This window comes from Acipenser ruthenus, chromosome 5, assembly GCF_902713425.1.
Source record: "Acipenser ruthenus chromosome 5, fAciRut3.2 maternal haplotype, whole genome shotgun sequence".
Taxonomy (NCBI): domain Eukaryota; kingdom Metazoa; phylum Chordata; class Actinopteri; order Acipenseriformes; family Acipenseridae; genus Acipenser; species Acipenser ruthenus.
In genome coordinates, this window is record NC_081193.1 from 68,623,088 (window position 1) to 68,644,486 (window position 21,399).

A 21,399-nucleotide genomic window follows, 5' to 3' on the forward strand; every position below is an offset into this window, starting at 1 on the left:
CTTAAGACGAAGGTTAGTCTTAACAGGGGTATCGTTAGTAACACAAATATTTACTTTCGTTAATATTTGATAATCAAAGCAGACGCTCAGAGGCTTTCCTGTTGGCAGAGATGGTCCAGGTTCCGGGGTCTGTCTTCTTTGCTTTCGTGTCTCCTTAGCAGGCAACTAAAGAAATGTCTTTGCAAAAACAAGAGTCATTAACTATTTAGGTGTAACAGCAGTTCCTCCACCAACATGTGCACTCTTCGTCCGGTTATGTCTGGGATATTCCAACGCAACCTCCGGCACTGCTAGCTCAATAGATTAAATATATTTCAGTCTCTGTCGACTTCAAATAATATGTTCAAATCTCTTTTACGCTGTTTTCACCTCCTGTCAGCTGGATTTATGAGGTGTCCTGTTCTCTCTCGGTAGTGTCAAGGCATTCAAAACCGTCTGTTTTTACCTTTTGAAAGAAACCGTTGGTGCCACCGGATTTATTCAGCGCTGGTGAAGATAAACCACTTGTCTAGTATTTAGTTTATGACTCTATTTAAAAGCATTCTTTGTCAGTGGGGGAGTTTGTGACAAGAAACCAAGTAGACACAGAGAATGGCTTAGGACACCCCTCTGTATAACACAATTCTGTTAATTTCATAAACAGAATGATATTATGACCCACTCTGACGCTACAAATGGTATAAACATTTAAGATCATGTATGGTTCCCCATCACCACCCTGGCTTGTCCAAAGATCTGAAGTCACAGCATAGAAAACGCTGTGAGACAACCGTTCTTTGATTTCCTTTTTTAATGATTCATAAAGGCGAGGGACTTCTGTCTCAATGAAGTAGGTGACCTGGAAGGACATACTGTATTTTGGATTAAGTTTTTTCAAAAGATTTTTGACACCTGGTTTTTCCACTATGTAAACGGACAGGGTGCGATTTGATGGGGTGGATTTCCCTGGCTCTGCTTTTTTTTTTATCCCTTTCAGTTGTCATCCCAGGGCAATTTTGAATTCTTCAGGAAATTTTAAACATATTTAAAATGACAGATCTGTGCTGCATCATTTTTACGCAACCTAACTTAAAAAAATCTTAGCACTTCAGACCATAAGATCAGTAGCACATTGTATTAACATGATTTAAAAAAAAAAAAATGGAATGGAGTTTAGTTTCACTGGAGCCGGATCATATAGTTCGGCTGTATAAAGTGAATCAGGCTCAGATTCCACTCACCCGTCAGTAGTGCTGTATGCACCGTATCAAGGCAAATTGACCAATGAAAATCAACTACGTCAACGTCATTCAGTTGGTGTATTTCAGACTGTTATTTTTTATTATCATCAGAAGTGCATACTATACTAAAGAAAAAAGAAATAAAGACAGGACACTACAAATGCATAGTAGTTTTTTTTAAAACAGCCCCAGAGCCAAAGACTGGAACTTTTACCCGCCGAGCAGAGTGGAAAAAAGGCCAAAATTAACAACAATTAACTCCTGCAGATTAAGCTGTTAAAATACATATGTTGTATTATGTTCAATTTATTGTTGTTACACTCTGTGCAGTTATCAATGAGGTTATGTGCAATAATGCAAGTACTTGTCATGAGTGCGTTTTAACATTATTTTAGTTGCTGTAACGTAGGTAGTTTTTGTTATTGCCTTTTGATACCGTACATACATGCCAACAGTCCCTATATGGTCGGGCAAATGTCCCGTGTCCCGATGCATAGGAAGAAAGTCCCGATGTTTACCCATAGAAAAAAAATGCATTTATTCTGCACAGTAGTTATTGAAAACCACAGGCTGTGCTCTTTGTGCGGCTGACACATCTGCTGATCACTAACTTATACAAAGGTAAGGAGGCTTCATTATGTCTATTTTTACTGTCATGATGGTCGTGTGGTGTTGAGTTGGGGGATACATCTATTATAAGATAATATATATGAACAGTTTCCAAATGTTGGCAAGTATGACCGTATCCATAGAAAATAACTGCATTTATCCTGCATGATGGCTGATTGGCAAATGTGTGATTCCTAAAGATTTTTTAGCAGTTGATTCAGTATAATAAATAAGTAACTTGGTGATTCTCTTAACTGTTTAAATTGTGTACTACAGATGTATCAAGGCTTACCATGATGTTTTATTGTTTGTCTATTTTATTCCTCCCACTGGAAATTTGACAAATTGCACCCTGTAAAAGGGTATGATATCCCTTGCAATAAACTGAGTCACTGCCTTGTTAGTCTCCTTAGCCTGAATGGAATTAAACTCATATTTCTGACTTTCTAAACTTTCAAAAATGCTTAATTGGCTGCTGCACTGTTGCTTAACATCGTTCCTCTGTGTCTGTAATCCGAAATCTGCAGCTGGATAAGCTCTGTCTACCTAAAAAAAAAACAAAAAAACAACATAATCAGTAATTAAATGTAAAACAATTAAGTGAATTAACTGTCCTCTGTCACTCAAAATATGTAAGGCTTTAAAATATGAAGTTCTGAGAGGTCCATGCAGGTACATGGGAAGCCATCTTGAGGCAGGGAATGCAATTTAAAAGTTTAAAAAAGTGGTCAAAATGTGAAAAATTAAAAAAATTAAAAAATGAAAACAATACACACACCTTATGTAAACAGTTGTAGCAACACATGGGAACGTGTAACACAATAAAATAAAAAGGTCCTTATGTACCCTTTAAAATGACGACTTGTTTATATTGAGATCTCTTGAAATTATTTCGAATTATCTAAATGAACAGGAAGTTACTGCAAGAGACCGCTAATGATTTTGAGATATCTCTAAATGAACAGGAAGTTATTTCGAGATATCTCTAAATAAACAATCTCTAAATAAAATATCTCTTAAATTGGCAGTTTGGCGTACCATGCCAGCAAAACATTATTTAAAGATATCTGTAAATCAATTTGAGATATCTTTATTTCATTTTTAGATATCTCAAAACTAAATTAAGATATTTTCAAAAGGGTTTATTTACAGATAACTCATTCATTTAAAGATAACTGCAAATGATTTACAGATATCTCTAAGTATTTCAAGATATCTTAAAATGCAATTTGCAATATCACTAAATGATAAACCCCACCAAGGAAAACATGTAATTTTAATTATATTATTTTTAAACTTTAAAATTAAACATTTATGTAAACAGATTACTGTCATTTTTACGCTTCAGTAAAATTAAGTCACTATCAGCACCCTAAAACCCTATATATAACTTAACATTTAAAGTAACATTAACATTAACTTAACAATCATTCTAACGCATCAGATTTTTTTTACCCTGAAAGATCCAACATTCATTTAAGAAAGACAGGGTATTCAGAAAAGTTGAACCTTAAATACATAGCAAACAAACACAGCTAGTGATGGTATCAGTAGTTTATATGCAAAAACTAAGCTTGATAAATATGGATTAAATATATTTTACCTTCCAGAAGTTTGCTAGTCGTTTTCATGTTCTTGCTTGCTGTTCTTCTTTTGCAGCTGCATAACTTTCTGGGTGGTGTCTTTAAGATGTGCAAATAAGTTGGCGGTGTTACCTGTTTTCGCAGCAATCTGTTTACCACAGGCCATACAAATAGGCATTCCATCTTTTACTGGTTCTCCTTTTACATTTTTTTTTAAATTGAAGTAATCCCAAAGTAATCCCTGCCTCAGCACATGCTCACTTTTCACCTCAGGTTGATCCAGTAAAGGCGCTTCACGTGGAGTGCAGGATGCGCTCTATAGTCTGGACGTCGCCGGTTCGAGTCCAGGGTCTGGCCGGGTGCCTGTGAGCTTACCTGTAAGCTGCCCAGGGCTGCATTGTCCTCCGACGCTGTAGCTCTGGGTGGCTGCATGGTGAGTCTGCAGTGTGTAAAAAAGCGGGCGGCTGACAGCACACGCTTCTGAGGACAGCGTGTGTTCGTCTTCGCCCCTCCCGAGTCAGCTCAATATGACACAAACTGTTTAGTTCCATGATACAAAATGTATTTGTCCTGTAGTAAACTATATGCATTTGTTTAAATGTAAAGAATGACTAAATGTACGGTATTAAAACACTGCTCTTTAATTCATCTGTAGTTTTCTCGTTTTCTCTTTTTATCTCGCACTCTTAATAGACAAACATGAAACTCGGTTTATATCATGACCCGCATTATATCACAAATGATGTCTGCACGGCAATCATGATATAAAGCGGGTTCATCTGTATATAGGCTGATGGAGTAAAAAATAAAGGAGAATGTGTAGCAGTGGAAGGTTCCATTGCTGGAAAGGGTACGTCTATATCCACTGTTTAGAAAAATTACGACATTGTTGTATTCAGCGATAATAAAAGTCCATGTGGCTTTGTACAATGCAAATCTTGCAAAATATTTCTGAAATATGACAGCAAAAATGGGAAATTCATCTCTGCAGCAGCGCACTGAGAAGTGATGTATTTGTCCTGTAGTTGATTTAAAAGCCATAGCTGTGGTGTAATATTTGTTGTTGGATGTTAATTTAGCAATTTGATATGATATAGGCTTGCCCAAAATGAGTATGCAAATTTGCAAGAGCATCTTCTGTGTGGCTATTTAAGGTAACAAAGTTTTGAAGAAGCCTGTTGTCTTCTTTTAAATCATGCAGTGTTGGATTATTAGGAAAGGAAGTAAATGAGATATGATTAATATGAGAGTGATTTTTTTCTTTATTTACTAGAAACCAGGAATACTCTACACTGAAGGTATTTAGTTGCAATAGCGTATGTTAGGAATATATTTGTGGAGATGGTCGGGTTGGGTCAGGTTGGGTATGCAAATAGTTAAAAGGTCTCAGGCTCGGGTGGGGTTAGGATTTTGTTTGGTCGGGTTCAGATCGGGTTTTAAATTTAGACCCGAGCAGACCTCCAGATTGGAGACCAATTAAGTTAAAATGAAAACTAAGTGTAAGTAAACACAATATAGTCTAGCTATTTTTGATATTTTAAATATCAAATCGAAGTACCGGTACAGTGTCCGGATACGATCAGGTACAAGTCTTTTATTATTATTATTATTATTATTATTATTGTTTGTAGCAGTCGTAGCAGTAGTACAAATTATATAGACAGCTCCTTTGAAAGTACAGGCCTGTGTCAGTTTCATCGAAATGACAGAGGCTCTTTGAATGTGTGGAGTCTGAACTGTGCTGAGGTTTAAAAGTAAATCCTTTATCATGGGTTTATCACAGGATATAACTATTCTGTACTGATATACTGTAGCGTAGGATATACCAACTTAGAATCACTACAGAAGTAAGTCAATTCCACTGTTGTATAATATGAATAAACACATGTTTTAGTACATTTACAAATACTGATAGTAATCTTTCATTTAACTTGCTTCTTTTTTTGATTAATGTACTGTATGTGTCTTCCAAACAAAGACTGCTCATTTCTAAAATGGTTCACTTCGGACTAAACATATTTAAGTGCTCACTGTTCTTAATTCATAAGAGACATGTACCTTCTGGCAAAGGAAAGCAAAAACGGTGACTTATATGCTACAGTACGGTACCTGAAGGTGACATTTAAGACATCCACAAAGGAGAGTGATGACGAATTGCCAAATGATTATTGACAGGGATGTCACTGCAGTTTACCCTCCCATCATACATATCACTGAGGCCTCCCTGTAGGGGGTACATTGTGATATCATAACCCAAAACAACCTTGCTATCCTTCAAAGGTCTGCACATGTCCTTCAAACCAGCCACTTCCAAAACTGAAATGTGACAGAAATGTGACTCTGGATAAATATTTAGAAGACCTGGCACCAAAGGCCCGCTTTGTCTTTAACACCAAACGTAAATTAATATAGTACAACCACAGATTTCCTAAGGAGTATGTTAAAAGATGCAGCCCAGGAGCTTTTGAAATGTATGAGCAAACCTAGATTCTGAAAAAAAAATTACGTTATCCTCCTGCAAAGAATTTTATAAAGTAAGTTCTATTAGTGACCTGGACATGTAATTTGCTGCCAGAATTAATAGCTAGTGTAAACTGTATGCATTTGGCACATTTTGTTCAATCCTAACACTAGAAAATACTTTTAAGTTCACAGTTTTTGTTCCAAAACCCATTAAGCAGATGACTTATGGACTTCATGAATGTGCACCATTTCGACAGGTAATGTCCCATCTTCCATATTGTGTAATCCCACAGTGCAACGGACTATGTTGAGTCCTTAAGTGGCAGTGCACTTCTATTACTAACTTGTTGAAATCCTGAAGTTCTCCTGTTTTCATTGAAAAACTGCAAGGTAAAGAAAATATGATAAATTTCAATGTAGGTTACTAACCTTTACTAACCAATGTCCAATTATTTTTAGGCTCAGCCCACCACTACCACCCCTGCGCTGACTCGGGAGGTGCGAAGACGAACACACGCTGTCCTCAGAAGCGTGTGCTGTCAGCCACCCGCTTTTTCACACACTGCAGACTCACCATGCAGTCACCCAGAGCTACAGCGTCGGAGGACAATGCAGCCCTGGGCAGCTTACAGGCAAGCTCACAGGCACCCGGCCAGACCCTGTACTCGAACCGGCGACGTCCAGACTATAGAGCGCATCCTGCACTCCACGTGAAGCGCCTTTACTGGATCAACCTGAGGTGGAAAGTGAGCATGTGCTGAGGCAGGGATTACTTTGGGATTACTTCAGTTTAAAAAAAAATGTAAAAGGAGAACCAGTAAAAGATGGAATGCCTATTTGTATGGCCTGTGGTAAACAGATTGCTGCGAAAACAGGTAACACCGCCAACTTATTTGCACATCTTAAAGACACCACCCAGAAAGTTATGCAGCTGCAAAAGAAGAACAGCAAGCAAGAACATGAAAACGACTAGCAAACTTCTGGAAGGTAAAATATATTTAATCCATATTTATCAAGCTTAGTTTTTGCATATATACTACTGAGAATACTTAAATTAAAAAACGCCATAATCCACTCACTTGCTAACACTTAACACGAGCACAAACCATAATATACAAACTACACCCGACCCGACCCGAACCCGACACTTATTGTCGGCTCCTGTCATGCTTGGGTTGGGTAGTAAGGCTCTACTCCAGTCCCCCTTTTTTTAAAACTCAAAACTCACAGTGTTTTACTTTCAGCTCAGTCACAGATTCTACTGTTGACTGGTGCCAACACAGATGAAAATAACAAAATTAACTTTTTAAAGGTGTGCTGAAAACACTTATCCCCTAATTGCCTGAGACCATTTTGAGCTGTTGAATTTTTACTTAAGTTATCACTTAAAAAGGTTCAGTCAAGCCCTAGGTCCTCAAAGCACTTTAAACACTTAACTGGCTTGTAGCAATCAAAAATATCTTGCCTTCACAAAACACATTTTCAAGAGAGAACACTACAGTTTTACAGAAATAAGCTTAGCTAGACGAAACTAATGAAATATACACATTTTCTTTCAATTAAACCTACTGTAAAATTGGTTTGTGAAACTGGCCCCTGAACTCATTAAAAAATGTGATTCATTCTTGCTGAAAAAATATAATTACTTTTTTTCTTAGTGAAAACTGTGTTATTATGACAAGAGTGAGGGATCATCAATTGTGGCAAAATATGCATTACTGTATTTCCTGTTCTATGTGTTCTGTGTGTAAATATAACAAATTAACAGTGTAGAATGTAGCTGCTTTTTAAGTGACTAGCTTTTAGGATTGCATATACTATTTCAATTGATATGTTTTGTGTCTTGCTTGCATAATGTTGTATCACAGATAAAATGTAATTTGATCTTCAGTTTTTATTTTGGTCATTGTCATATGCTAAACTGTATTTGTTAAAATGACAAAGCATTTTACCTCTACCCTTAAGTTATTTTGATCCACTACAACTTTGATTGTCTAAATAGTTAAAAGTTATACATTTGTAATTCAAACTTGAGGTTACTACTTTGTAAAAGAAGTATACTAGGCTGACACTGACTTTTACAGGCAAGATGTGGGGGAGTTGACTCAGGCAGGGGTGAAATTACAGGTGTAAGGCCGGTATAAGTGTATGTGTAGTCTTCAGAGGAGCCAAACGAGTTCATGAAGTGTATAAACGAGATTTCTCTGTTCAATATTCTTTATTTCCTTGGCATAGGTTTATTGCTTTTGGTTACAGCATAGGTTACAAAGACACTTGCTCAAAGTACCTTCTCTCCCTAGTTCCAAGACACAACCTAATCAAAACAGTTCAGCAGCCACATCACAGTACGTAAGGTCTTCCAGTTAAAGCTACCAACTAATCTTTTTTTTTTTTTTTTTTTGCTGTATTCATTCTAACAACTAATAACATTAATAAAATAATTTGAAAAGGGCAAATACTGTAACCAGGCCAAAACAATAGAAAATACATTCCAACATTACACCCGCTTGCTCAGAGGGGCTACAAACAGAGGGGTTATTTTTAATATGTAGTCTGACTACGCCAGTTCAGTGAGATAAAGCACAGAACAATATTTGATAATAAATGATCAGGTTCTTTTAATTCATATACAGAGCTAAAATACAGGGAATAGTGTCACCAAGAAAAACACAGACAATAGATACATATAAAATCAATGAGAATGTTTTTATTTGACAGCACGTTTAAAAGCAGCAGCAACATCACACTGTCCAATATATTTATATATGTCCACAACAATGTACAGCATTATGCTTTAAATTTAAATATCATACATAATTCATAATTTTTTCAATGAGTAAAACACGCAATACGAAGCTTAGAACACATTAAAAATAAAAATAACAAAACAAACGCACGGCTACGCTGTCATTTAAAAATACATAAATTACAATAAAACAAAACAGATAGAAAATAACACACAAACACAGGGGTGGAGGGGTACCCCGTTCTAAAATAAATAAACAATACATTTTTAAAACATAATACAAAACAAATACATTTTACAGCAGGGCTTTGCCCTGCCCCTTTTTCATGTGCAGGGCTCCTAGCCCTGTCACACCGGCGTTGCCCGGGTAAATTCAATCTTTCAATATTTCATGCATGACAAATTGGGGAATGGTAGCCTTATGGTTTGCTATAAGTTAGCGATTTTGGGTGTCGCACAATGCGCTCAGACCCCTTTCCCTTTTTTTAACTTTATTTTTTTTTTGGATTTGTGCCATTTTTCCATTTTTAACTTTTTAAAATTGGTGTTCTTTTTATTGATTTTTTTGGTTTTGTGGGTTTCTTTAATTTGAGATACATGGCTACTGTAGTAATCCAGAAATGGGGTTACTAAATAAAGTACCCCATGGGTCAAAATTTTGGATCTAAACATAGCCCTCAACCTTCCCCTTGATGAAAGAGGAGGCCATGCAAAGTTTGGTTGCACTGGCTCCTGCGGGGTCCGAATGCATAAAGGAACACACAGACAGACAAACTTTCTTCTTCAGTATCATTAACTGGAACAAAACAGTTTGTGTCATTCTCTAAAAAAGGCATGAGTTGTCGACTGATGAGAGCTGTCAATTAGGGTGATGCACTTCGTGGTTTTTTTGTGTGCATTTGTATAAGACTATGTTAAAGAAGAAGATTTTGGTGATGTTGGTGTTTTGTAACTGAACTGTATCCCATTAAGACCACCCACACAGCATTTGACAGGCTGCACAAAATGTCAGTTTATCAGCCAAGATGATTATTGATTGTTAGTTGCGATGGAAATGAATTATATCCTGGGGTTACTTAGTAAAGCCCGGCCATGCAGCATTTGACAGGCTGCACAAAACGTGACAATAAGCAGGTTTGTGAGATGATATTAAGAGAGGTAATTTCTCAAAGAATATATATATATATATATATATATATATATATATTCAGCACAAAGTGGCAGCATTTTATTATCATACTGATTTAAACAAATCTGTCTAAATGTGATTGAATAAAAATAATATTTTCCATTAGCTACTATTTTATGTTTTAGAAAGAGTCAGGCATATTGATAAATGCAGAATCTAAAACACACATTCAGCTTGTTTCCAAGATTAATGGAGGCTTTAAAAAAGAAAAAAAAATCCTCTCTCATTACTTGTTTATTAATATACTTTAAAATATGTTCTAGCATTCAGTATTTCATTGCAATAAATCGTACAGCACATGCCTAAGAGTAATGAAACTCTTTTTCAGCTCTGCAGTAGCATTTGAATAATATGTTGGGTACAAAGTTCTATAAAGCAATACCTATTATAGGTTAGCAGCTTTTTTTTAATTATGAGGGCTGCGTTCAACAATATATCAATTTGCTTGCTCTTCATACTTATCTACAAGCAAAGGGGCCGTTTGGATGTGAGCTAAAGTGAGTGTTTTTGGTCTTTTTCTGTATTTTCTTTTTTCAGAACTGCAGTTTGCAAGTGCACTCTGTTTATTTAGTTATGGTTTGTGAATTTCTCAAAATACTGACTGTGACAGGATAACAATGTGGCCCAAGACGTTACTGGCAGGACTCAGAGACAGAAGCTGCAGTGAAGCACTGGTGCACACATTTACTTCACGAAAGACACAAAGAAACAAAGGCACAAGGGCCAAAATAAAAGGTTTAAACAAAATACACAAACGTATGCTGGGCATTCACCTTCACTACTAAGTTTACAAACAAAGCAGTTGCGCACACTTACACTCACCTAACTCCCTCATCCACACAAAATGATTTCTCCTCCTTGTATACAGGTGGCCATTCTCCAATTAGCACCAATTATCTAAGTGGAGAATGGCCACACCTATGATTGTTGGTAGGGGCAGATATAACCCCATCCCTGCCAACCTTACATTCCCCCACACACTATTTATACCAGCAGGGCTTCTGCCCTGCCACATACCTCCCCCCATGTGCGCTGCACACATGGCCGCCACCGGCCACCTCCCCCCTTGAAACACCAACCCCCCCCCCCATTGTCAGTTTTTCTTCCTCTGGATTCTTGTGGGTGGGTTGGTCTGAGAGGTGGTCCACTTGCCTCCTCCTTTGGCCAAGGTGGTCCTCTAAAAGGGGTGCCCATTTAACCCCTCTTGTGACCCAGAGCAGTTTCATTGGCACTCATGAAAACAGTATCAATATAGTCCTACATAGAAGAACCTATGAAAGCAATATTAACCAGATACATGTTTCCTGCCCTACCTGTAAAAATCCTCGTAGAATCAACTTTATAGATCGTTGTAAATGCTGCACATTAATTATTTGAAAATTCTGAATACACAGAACCACTGATGCATGTAAGTCATAATAATGTGGTATTTGAGAAGGGATATAGCTTTTGATCTGACCAAAACCACAGGTTTAAAACCCCATTTATACCAATGTTACATTCCATATAAGTATTTTTAAAGTCAATAAAGTAGAAAAAAAGGAGAAACTAATGGCAATCAGCACTCATAAAATAAAGAAAGTCTTGCTCAGTTGCTACACAAGACACATTGTCCCCTACCCAGACTATTGAAATCCAGTAACAGTGTATGGGTAAAGGTAATTTGGCTTGCCATTACCTCTGCTTTTAGAGTAATTGCGCCCATATGTAGTTACTGTAAACCACAGAAATGAACATCACTATTATTGCTTGTCCTTTGAGCCTCAATAGATTCCACTTTAGACTTAATAAACTAGTCTATTGCACTCTGCCTCTGAGAGCTGTGAAGTTGGTATTTTAACACAGCCAGTCTGGGTTGGAGTATTCAGAGCGGCAGTCCTGTCAACAGTGCTCATTTAAATTCTGCCTGGCATTCACGATTGGCAAGAGTGTGTGTGAAAAACTTCAGGTATTTGCTCTTCAAAAAGGGAGGCCTCTTGGGGACCTGTTATTAAAAAGAACCCAGCTGCACTTCTACTAAAAAGGCCTGTAGAATGGTAATAAAGAACTAAGAGGCATGGGGAGGGGGGAAAAAAAGCACAAAAACATTGGTTGTAATTTTAAATTCAGTTGGAAGCTTTTTTTTTCAACCCACAGGGTTATTAAATACTGCTTTACCTTAAGGGTTTGGTGATGCTATTTGCTTTCTGCTTTAAAAAAATGTAAATTAAAATAATAAATAATAACTTGTCGTGGAAGAGTCTTCATCTCTGCTTATTCGCTTTACTGCAGCTGAAGGGATTAATGTGAAGGTACACAACTGTAGTTTAGATACAATAGAACTGACTATGTGGGTCTAGTTGGAAATGTGTTGTAATGTAGCCCCTAGTGTGCAAACATAAAGCCTAGATGTCACCACAAATTCTCCATCTCAACACAGTTGGCAGTATCTACTTGGTAGCTGCCCAAGATTGAAAATGTCACAATAACACTGTGTTTTTGTTTTTGTTTTTTTTAATTTCCTTATTACAGATTCATTTTATATTCCTAAACAAATTTATTCTTTTCTTGGATTGTGACTTGCTATATTATGTGCAACCATTCCCCATTTCAGAAAATAATGTGTGCATGCTTATGTATTTAATTTACATTGAGTTGTTCATTTTATTTTTCAGGCCTTCCCTTGCATTTCTACTGGCATCTATGGTAAGTAAAGGCTTGTAAATAGTATTCTAATTGAGATTGCTAATCATATTCCCTTCCAGTGCTGTGAAATTGTAATACAAAGAATACAATAAAAAAGTGAGCATCCAGCTCTTATAATAAGTATGCAACTGAAACTGTACCTTGTAGTGTAAAACCATATTTTTTCTTATCCTTTTGCCTACCAAAAATAACCCCAACTGTTCAAAATGCAGCAACTCAGGGGGTCTTCCTGTGTGCCAGTAGTTAAACAAGTAGGGTGGTTTGGCTGAGCTGGTTCACATATTTGATTGCAAACACTATAAAAAGATAAAGGAACCTACTTACTCTTTAACAAAGTGTGTCAGTTCCTAGTTGTAATCCTACAGAGTACTTTCATCCCCAGTGAATCTGTGACTCTGCCAGTAACTGTACAACTGTAAGACTGTATTCAGTTCATAATTTTATTTTTTTATAAATCATAATGAAAACCTACTTGAAAGTAGATGCTGTACCACACACGGGGAGCGGTAAGTGTTGGTACATTGTTTCTGCTAAACACTGCCAGAATGAACCCTTCAAACACTCTGTTACAGTACTTGAAGCAAAATATCAACACTTAATGGTGAAAAAATATAGCTCAATGTTACATTGTATTGCATTTACAACACAGTATGTGTAACTGGCAGGCTTTTGGTTTTCTGACTCTTACTGATGTGTGACACATAGGCCTGTTGCTTGTGGCACTTTGGGGTTCAATCAGTCAAACACTGCTCAACTTCTTTATGGCTTTCATTATTTCTCTATTGAACTGAATGGAGACTTTCATTGAAATGTTCCAGCAGAGCCCAGTATATCTATATTATAGGCAGTGCTGAAAGTTAACACTAAAGTTTTGTGTATTTCCATTGTTGGAGTGCTTGGGGGTGGGGCATAATATGAGACATGAAGAAGATCTTTAATTACATTTTTTAATTGAAATGTATCAATTATTTTTTGTTTGTGCATTCACCCCTGGATACTAAGGAATATTGAAAATGTTCTCAAATACATAAAAATGCATTTATCAATCATAATAATATAAAATAGTTATGCAATGTTTTTTTGTGTGTTGTTAACTTCCTGTACTTTGTACTGGGGTTCAAAAAATATACATGACTGAATTTGAAAAATTCACGCACAAGATGCAGTTGTTTTAATATGCATTCCATGAAAGACGCCTCTGTGAAGAAGGAATGCATCTTTTAATAGACTTTGAAGGCCACCTTGCTTTTGTTTTTTGCTTAACAGAACACATTAAGTATCCACTAATAGAGCACAATTAGCATTACTCCAGCAGTGCTGCTTCCGGCATAAAAGGTTTGAACCACGTTTGTCAGATGAAAAACAGTAATTGGCAATCTTTCTCTTCATTTCCATGGTCCTAGCTATCACTGACAAATTAATCCCAATCAGGGGCCGGCAGCTGTAGGGATAACCTATGTTGCAGAAAAGAAAAATGAGGCCTCAAGCTACCATGACAATCCAATATTTCAGTCCACTCCATTAGATGCACCAAGGGACCAGCATGGTTGGTGTGTCAGGGGTACCACCCATAAACAAACTAGCATCATCACAGGCATGAGGGAACCGAGAACGTTACATTGGTGTTAGAGTGGGATCGGGAAATGGATCCAGCAGAGACAGAGGGAACCTGCCCGGGGGAAGAGTCGCCCCAGCTCAGAGCGCTCGTCGGAAGCAGAGAGTGGGCTATGGCTTGGCTGAAGGCAATGCCAATAATTAAAGCACTCTGGAGGGGTGAAGAGAAGATGCAGCGGATTGAACAGAATCTCTGGTTGAGAGAGAAGGAGCAGGAAGAGGAGGTCTATGAGGAAGCACAGAGAGGGGAAATCGACTCGACAACGCTGTATGATAACCAGCCTGACAGTCAGAGAGATGGGCCCCAAGCAAACATCACGCTGGAGCCGGGGATTCCCTTGCTGTCTACCCTGCAGCGCTTCACTCTCATGGGGGAGAGGAACCTTCCCTGGTGGCCGATTAAGAGTGATTTGGAAAGCTCACGCGGAAGAAAACTCCTGCAAACGACAGCTGCAAGGGAAGCCAGCCTGCTAATGGAGAACACAGGGCTGACAGCCTCTGCAGAAGCAGAGCCACCATTACATCATGCAGTGAGAGATCAGGCACTGCAGAGCACAGTGAGAGAGAGAGAGAGGACATACAGCAACAAGGCACGCCCCCTGCAAGGAGGAAGGGAATCCAGGCTGCAGTTACAGGTGGAGGGGGATGGTCCACACCCTGTCTTGCTTCCCCAACCACCTGTCCTTTAGCATGGACCAGTCCCGAAGCTTCCTCGGTACAACGGTGTCATGTCTTTTGACTCAGTTTGAGTTAGTGGCTGAAGATTATGCCTGGTGCCAGTGCAAGAAGGCTTCCTGCCTGTCTCAGTCACTGGAAGGCACTGCAGCAGAGGTGTTGCTGGACCTCAGGTTGGAAGAGAGGGTGAGTTACCCCGCCCTGGTTGATGCTCTGAAGTGCCGCTTCAGAGACAGCGAATCACCGTACCGCCTACAGGATCAACTTCAGAGTAGATGCAGAGCTAGAGGGGAAAAACTAGGAGACCTGGCCACTGACATCGCTCGCTTCTCCCACAAAGCATACCATGATGAGCCCACCAGCTTTAGCCAGAGGATCGCTTTGGACATGCCTCCGCAGCCTACAGCCCCCAGAGCTGCATCACCAGATCTGCCTGAAGAGGCCCAGCACACTAAAAGAAGCCCTCGCATATGCCCAGTCCACTGAAGAGGTGTTACTGGACGAAAAGCCACTACCACGCCGCCTTACTCCCAAGCCAGTCGGCTGCCTCAGCTACATCTCAGATGTTGGCAATGGAAGCAGTCTGGCGCCGTAGCTGTGAGGGGCTTAGGCCGGAGCAGCAGAAACAGGTGGGGGCGCTGCTGGCCGAGTTTCTCAACTGCTTCGCCACCAAGCCTGAAGAAACTGTCCGCACCCATGTTATCCAGCATCCCATTAACACTGGTGAGTCCTCCCCGATTAGGCTGCGCCCCCGCCGACTTCCACTCGCCAATTAGGGAGTAGCTGAGGAGATTATCCGGGAGATGAGAGAGGCTAACTTAACAGAACCATCGTACAGCCCCATGGGGCTCTCCAGTCGTCCTTGTCCCCAAGAAGAGTGGAGAGACACGGTTTTGTGTGGACTACCACCACCTCAATGAGGTTACCCCCTGCCCCATACTTGTTTAGCACCGGGTTCATGTAGTGCCTCCAGAATCCGAACTTTATGGGCTATAGAAAGATCTACACGTTTTGAAGCCATGATGACAGACAACCATCAAGACACTATACAGCTGCGTTATGAAAACTGATACATAAATAGATGCGTGTGCGCAATGTATTCGTGTGAGTGCCGTAGCCAAAGATATTGTAAAAAAAAAAAAAAAAAATTACCATTAAGCAGCAAACAGTTGCTTATATCCGAGACCCATCAATATTAAAGACTATGGGACGGGATTGGTTCCCGTGAAAATGTTGTTAATAACCGAAAGTTGTCTTTATCAGGGTTGCTAAATACTGTATATTTTCTTTGTAACAAACTTTGTTAATGCATCAGTTAGGGTTGATATTAAAACGACAAAAGGTGAGGCCATTCCTCCCATTAAACTCTATTCTGTTGCTCATCCAGTATGACACTAAATAACTCTTGGTTGATCCATGTTGTTGGTGTTGCTCTCTCAAACTAACATGACACAGCACATTCCACTCGCCCGTGTAAACAGTTTCATAACAGTGTACCTCATACACTTCCATTTTTGCAGGTGACAATATCAATCTTTCATACATCTGTCGCATGGGTGTCCTGTTTTTAAAATGCTCCCATTCCCCCTATTCATGTTACTATGAATGCTAATGCTGGCCCATCACCCCTTTCTCCCTTGCAACATCTGCAATTCCATACAACAGAAAATTATGCTAGGACATAGATTCATATTACAGCACTATTGGTTGTCCTTCTGTCATGCACCTGTGTCTCAAGATGTACCATACTGTCACAAAGACGGCCGGAGTGGGTGGCGTCAGACCAGAAGCAGGAAGTAAATAAACAGAGAGATGTGGTTTGTTTAAGCTGAGCGCGTGATCGCGCTCAGCATTTAATAATTAACAGCACAGAAAATAAAAGGTTGGAACACAACAAAAACACAGGACACGGCACTTGTAGCCAAAATAAAAAGACAGACAAAACGGACTAACACTAAACAAACGGTGCACGGATAGACAAACAAACACGGTGAGAACAAACTTATCTTTACGATCTTTTATATTTACTTTACTCCTCTCTCTCTCTCTCTCTCTCACCCGTTCTCCTCTTCCGAACACCCAACCACGAGTGACTAAAAATGTGCCTATTTATACTGTTGTGCTGGGATTCAATTACTAATTAATTATTCACTTGAATCCCAGCACGTGAATTAATTCTGTGCAACCCCGTGCTCACATATTACATTTAACCAGCACGTGAAGTGATTTGTGCTCTCCTCGTGCCTAAATACAAATCTACACTTTAAATATACGTGAAACACAGACCCGTTTATATCCCATGTACCAATCTATACACCAACATTAACACACACACGCACGCAACATACAACACAGATCACACAAATGCACACAGGGGCGGGGCACTTTGCCACATATACCCCCCCTTGTGCGCAGCACACATGGCCTCAACGGCCACCTCCCCCCTTAAAAACCCAGCAGTCCAGAACAAAGTCTCGGGCTGGGAAGGGAGGCTTCAGTGGGCCCTTGGCTGGCAATGCTGTCAGCACCCCTGCCGGTAGTGGCACGGCTGACAGCCTGTTGGTCCCATCCTGCAGCGAAAAAGCTGCGGGGGCAGGTGGTCCCCCGACCTCCCCCTTCTTCGTAGCCGGCAGCTCCCTCCTGTGGGGCTCCGGCCACAAGAACTCCTGCAGCGAAACTGCTGCTGGGGAAAGTGGTCTCCAGACCTCGTCCCCCTTCTTCGTGGCCGGCAGCTCCCCTTTCTGGGGCTCCGGCCACCGTACTCCCTGCGGAGGTACGGGCAGCAGAGGCAGCTCCTGCTCCTCTGCTCCGGGCGGTGGCGGAGGCAGAGGCAGCTCCAGCTCCTCTGCTCCTGGCGGTGGTGGAGGCAGAGGCAGCTCCAGCTCCTCTGCTCCTGGAGGTGGTGGAGGCAGAGGCAGCTCCAGCTCCTCTGCTCCTGGCGGTGGTGGAGGCAGAGGCAGCTCCAGCTCCTCTGCTCCTGGAGGTGGTGGAGGCAGAGGCAGCTCCTGCTCCTCTGCTCCTGGAGGTGGTGGAGGCAGAGGCAGCTCCTGCTCCTCTGCTCCTGGAGGTGGTGGAGGCAGAGGCAGCTCCTGCTCCTCTGCTCCTAGTGGAGGAAGCGGTGGAGGTGGCGGAGGCAGAGGCAGCTCCTGCTCCTCTGCTCCTGGTGGTGGTGGAGGCAGAGGCAGCTCCTGCTCCTCTGCTCCTAGTGGAGGAAGCGGTGGAGGTGGCGGAGGCAGAGGCAGCTCCTCTGCTCCTGGCGGCGCTGGCTCCCTCCGCTGTGGCGGCTGGGCTGGTGCGCGCCGTGCTGCCTTCAGCAGCATGAATAGAGGCTGCTGGGGGACACCAGCCTCCTGCCCCTCTCCCCCCCAAAAATTTCCAGGGGGTTGGGCCTGTAACTCCTCCCCTTCTGGCCCTTGGGGCTGAACCAGCAGGCATTTTCCCTCTGCTGGTGGCTTGGGTCCCAGGGCTGTGGAAGCCCCGACTTGCCTCCCTTTGGGCTGTGGACGCACCGACTCCTCCCTTTTGGGCTGTGGACGCACCGACTCCTCCCTTTTGGGCTGTGGACGCACCGACTCCTCCCTTTTGGGCTGTGGACGCACCGACTCCCCCCTCTTGGGCTGTGGACGTTCGGGCTCCCCCCACTCAGGCGTAGGACGTTCGGGCTCCTCCCACTCAGGCGTAGGACGTTCGGGCTCCTCCCACTCAGGCGTAGGACGTTCGGGCTCCTCCCACTCAGGCGTAGGACGTTCGGGCTCCTCCCACTCAGGCGTAGGACGTTCAGGCTCCTCCCATTTGGGCTGTGGACGCTCAGGCTCCTCCCATTTGGGCTGTGGACGCTCAGGCTCCTCCCGCTTGGTCTGTGGAGGCAAAACCAGCAGGCATTCACCCTCTGCTGGTGGAGATGGGGACAGCAGGCACTCACCCTCTGCTGGTGGAGATGGGGACAGCAGGTACTCACCCTCTGCTGGTGGAGATGGGGACAGCAGGTACTCACCCTCTGCTGGTGGGCCTGCTACCTGGGCTGCTGTTCCTTTTATCGTTGCCTCCAGGTAGCTGAGGAGAAACTCCACACCTTCCTCCAAGGTGTTTGGGGTGTGTTCCTCCTGATAGGCCTCCCATCTCTCACTGTCCATCATCCACAGGGCCCGGATGATTATGGGCAGAGACTGGGCCTCCAGCCCAGCATTCTCTAGGAACCAGCCCCGCAGTTTGATGGCGTCTTCTGCCATTGACCTTTTTTTTTTTTTTTTTTTTTTTTTTTTTTTTTCCAGACCCCTCCTGGTCTGACGCTTGGAGGCGCGGCTATCCCACGATGACACCACGTGTCACAAAGACGGCCGGAGTGGGTGGCGTCAGACCAGAAGCAGGAAGTAAATAAACAGAGAGATGTGGTTTGTTTAAGCTGAGCGCGTGATCGCGCTCAGCATTTAATAATTAACAGCACAGAAAATAAAAGGTTGGAACACAACAAAAACACAGGACACGGCACTTGTAGCCAAAATAAAAAGACAGACAAAACGGACTAACACTAAACAAACGGTGCACGGATAGACAAACAAACACGGTGAGAACAAACTTATCTTTACGATCTTTTATATTTACTTTACTCCTCTCTCTCTCTCTCTCTCTCACCCGTTCTCCTCTTCCGAACACCCAACCACGAGTGACTAAAAATGTGCCTATTTATACTGTTGTGCTGGGATTCAATTACTAATTAATTATTCACTTGAATCCCAGCACGTGAATTAATTCTGTGCAACCCCGTGCTCACATATTACATTTAACCAGCACGTGAAGTGATTTGTGCTCTCCTCGTGCCTAAATACAAATCTACACTTTAAATATACGTGAAACACAGACCCGTTTATATCCCGTGTACCAATCTATACACCAACATTAACACACACACGCACGCAACATACAACACAGATCACACAAATGCACACAGGGGCGGGGCACTTTGCCACACATACATATACACTTCCCCTCATGTTGCCCTGAATGCAGTTCCCCACCCCCACCCAACAAACTGACGCACATCAAACATGTGGATGCCACACTAGACATTGATCATGGCAGTGGAATTCATTGAGATACAGTGTGATGTTGGTGCCTGTGACAGGGTAGCTGGGGTGGTGACGTCAGGCCAGAGACAGACACTACACACAGGCAGTATTCGGGTGCAAAAGGGCGCTGCGGCGCAGTGTTTTTTTTAACAACAAAATAAAACAAATATTTAAACAGAAAACACTGTTCACAGAAAAAATCACGAGCACAACAACTAAACAAACACCGTGCTTCCTAGACGTGTGGCAGTTGTTTTTAATTTTACTTTCATTTCTTTTCCATTCCTGTCTCTCATGTTCTCCACTCTGAAAACCCACACCAAACAGGGAGAGCTGCAGGCTTTTATATTGGTGACCATCTCCCGTTTAGCAACAAATTAATGAATTAATTAAATCTGGAGATGGTCACCTTCTACAAAGGGTTTTGTGGGATGGCGCTTCCCCATCCACGCTGCCAAAGAATAACAAAAACGTGACGTTTCACTATCCTGGTCATAAATAAATAAATCATAATATACATTCTCCCATCACCAATAAAAAAACCAAACAATACATACATCTTTTTAAATAATAATACAGTACATTCACCCGTGCCCCCTTTTTATGTGCAGGGATTCCTTCTTCTTGCCACAGTGCCACTATTATGCATTTGTCTCCTACTAGACCTGCATATTAGGCTATATGGCAAACATCGTGGAATACAAGTCTGGAGAGGTTATGCTAAGATTATGCAATGCCCTAGTTAGACACCTAGAATACTGTGTGCAGTTTTGGTCACCTCACTACAAAAAAAAAAAAAAAACATAATTGCACTCGAGGGTACAGAGAAGGGCAACTAGGCTGATCCCAGGACTTAATGACATGAGCTATGAGGACAGGTAAAACTAATTACATCTCTTCAGCCTAGAAAAAAGAAGGGAAAGAGGGGACTTGATTCAAGTCTTTAAAATCATAAATGGTATAGATAAAATTAACTCCGACACTACTTCAAATTTAGCAGAGAGAGAAGAACAAGAGGGCATAAGTGGAAGCTGAGTAAAAGTAAGTTTAGAACAGGTAGGAAGCACTTTACACAGAGAGTTATACATGTGTGGAATACCGTACCAGGTGAAGTAATAGGATCTGAAACACTGGGAAAACTTAAAAAACAAATTTGATTCTGTGCAAATTAGTTCTCCCCAGTAGGGGAAAATGGTGTGTGAACAAGGGACAAGCCTTGATGGGCTGAATTACCTTTTCTTGTTCTCAAATGAGGCTGTGTGGTCTGGTGGTTAAAGAAAAGGGCTTGTAACCGGGAGGTTCCTGGTTCAAATCCCAGTTCACTCACTGACTCACTGTGTGACCTTGAGCAAGTCACTTAACCCCCTTGTGCTTTGTCTTTCGGGTGAGACGTTGTTGTAAGTGACTCTGCAGGTGATGCATAGTTCATACACCCTAGTCTCTGTAAGTCGCCTTGGATAAAGGTGTCTGCTAAATAAATTATAATAATTATGTCCTGGAAATCAGCATTCACAGACAACTAAGCACTTTGTCTTGACAGTCAAATCAA

At 41.4% G+C, this 21,399-nt stretch overlaps 1 protein-coding gene across 9 annotated transcripts in view; it reads left to right on the forward strand.

Annotated features, from left to right (window-relative positions):
* LOC117402985 (ADP-ribose glycohydrolase MACROD1-like) overlaps window positions 1-21,399 on the forward strand; it is a 921,538-nt gene that overhangs the window by 664,727 nt on the left and 235,412 nt on the right. For all 9 annotated transcript variants that reach the window (XM_059024414.1, XM_059024412.1, XM_059024413.1 and 6 more), the window contains one exon: window positions 12,465-12,495. In XM_059024414.1, the coding sequence (XP_058880397.1) occupies window positions 12,465-12,495 (31 nt within the window). The remainder of the gene's footprint in view (window positions 1-12,464; window positions 12,496-21,399) is intronic.